This window comes from Sinocyclocheilus grahami, unplaced genomic scaffold, assembly GCF_001515645.1.
Source record: "Sinocyclocheilus grahami isolate Dianchi unplaced genomic scaffold, SAMN03320097.WGS_v1.1 scaffold8240.1, whole genome shotgun sequence".
NCBI classification, from domain to species: domain Eukaryota; kingdom Metazoa; phylum Chordata; class Actinopteri; order Cypriniformes; family Cyprinidae; genus Sinocyclocheilus; species Sinocyclocheilus grahami.
In genome coordinates this window covers 1,481-2,702 of record NW_015511954.1, presented here as the reverse complement: position 1 = coordinate 2,702, position 1,222 = coordinate 1,481, and the positions used below count along the sequence as shown (strand labels likewise).

The 1,222-nt window shown below is 42.1% G+C and overlaps 1 protein-coding gene across 1 annotated transcript; it reads right to left on the bottom strand.

Moving 5' to 3' along the window:
• Nucleotides 1–519: 519 nt before the first annotated feature.
• LOC107578001 (40S ribosomal protein S23-like) lies at nt 520–1,219 on the bottom strand (the record flags this gene model as incomplete). Its single annotated transcript, XM_016264013.1, has 3 exons — nt 520–715; nt 822–942; nt 1,026–1,219. Coding segments are annotated over 3 exons (462 nt in total), but the record flags the coding sequence as incomplete, so codon positions are not given.
• Nucleotides 1,220–1,222: the final 3 nt, after the last annotated feature.

Here is a 1,222-nt window from a genome sequence, read left to right as displayed (position 1 = left end):
CTCATCTCCAGCTCTGAAGGCAGCGTTCTGCATCTTCAGGAGTCCATAGACCTCCCGTTAGCCACAGGGGAGGCTTTAAATAAAATGTCTTTATTTAAAGCACTTTATTACACAGATCTCTGCTTGAATCTGATTGGTCCAAGTAATAATAATGGAAATCTTAATTTTCAAAAGGTTTAATTATCTTTAACATATCAGTTATCAAGCTATACTCCTAGGTTAAGAGACCTCTCCAGCACTCTTAAATAATTCAGGAGCTGAGACCTAGTCCTAGCACTTATTTATTTTTATGAATTGCACTTATTCTTAAGTGTAGAAATAAGAGCAAAATTACATCATTCTTAGAATTTAAATACACTTAAGACACACTTTATGCACACGGCCCCTAGTGTTAATTTAACAATTTCCCCTGTGTCTCTTCCACAGCAGTCCCCTCCCACTTTTAAAATGTTTATGCATCATCCATACATGCACACTATAACAATTAAAGTTTAAAGCATTCAAGAAACACAGAGACAGTTTATGGAACTGAAAAAATTCCTTTTATTGTGATTTCAACAAGAACTGTTTATGACCTGGGTCTCTCCTTCTTGCCTTTGTACAGAGCCAGAAGAGAAACGTTGGCCACCTTCACCACCTTGAAACGAACACCGGGAATATCACCCACGGCGTGTCCCTTACGACCGAATCCTGCCACCAGAACCTCATCGTTTTCCTGTAACAGAGAGAAACGACACGCTGAGAACTCTGTAGATCGATATCCTCTTAAACTCAAATACACGAATGATGTGTAAACTTTCACACGCATAAATCCAATTCACCTCAATGAAGTTCAAGCAGCCGTCGTTGGGGACGAAAGCTGTGATCTTCTTGCCGTTCTTGATCAGCTGGACCCTGACGCACTTCCTGATGGCAGAGTTGGGCTGCTTGGCTTCAACACCACTATCAACATGACAAACAAAGTCAGTCATTCTTTCCTTAGTTAATCCATATATTCATCAGTCTCGACAAACACGGCCTCTTACACTTTCTCAAGCACAATGCCTTTGGCGTGAGACGCTCCACCGAAGGGGTTGGCCTTCAGAGCAGTGCCCAAATGGGCCTTCTTGTACTGTTTATCATGCCATTTCTGCTCGCGGCGGTGGTTACGCAGTTTTCTAGCAGTACGCAGTCCACGACACTTGCCTGAAGGAGGAAAAAGAGGAAGGCATAAGAAAAGCTT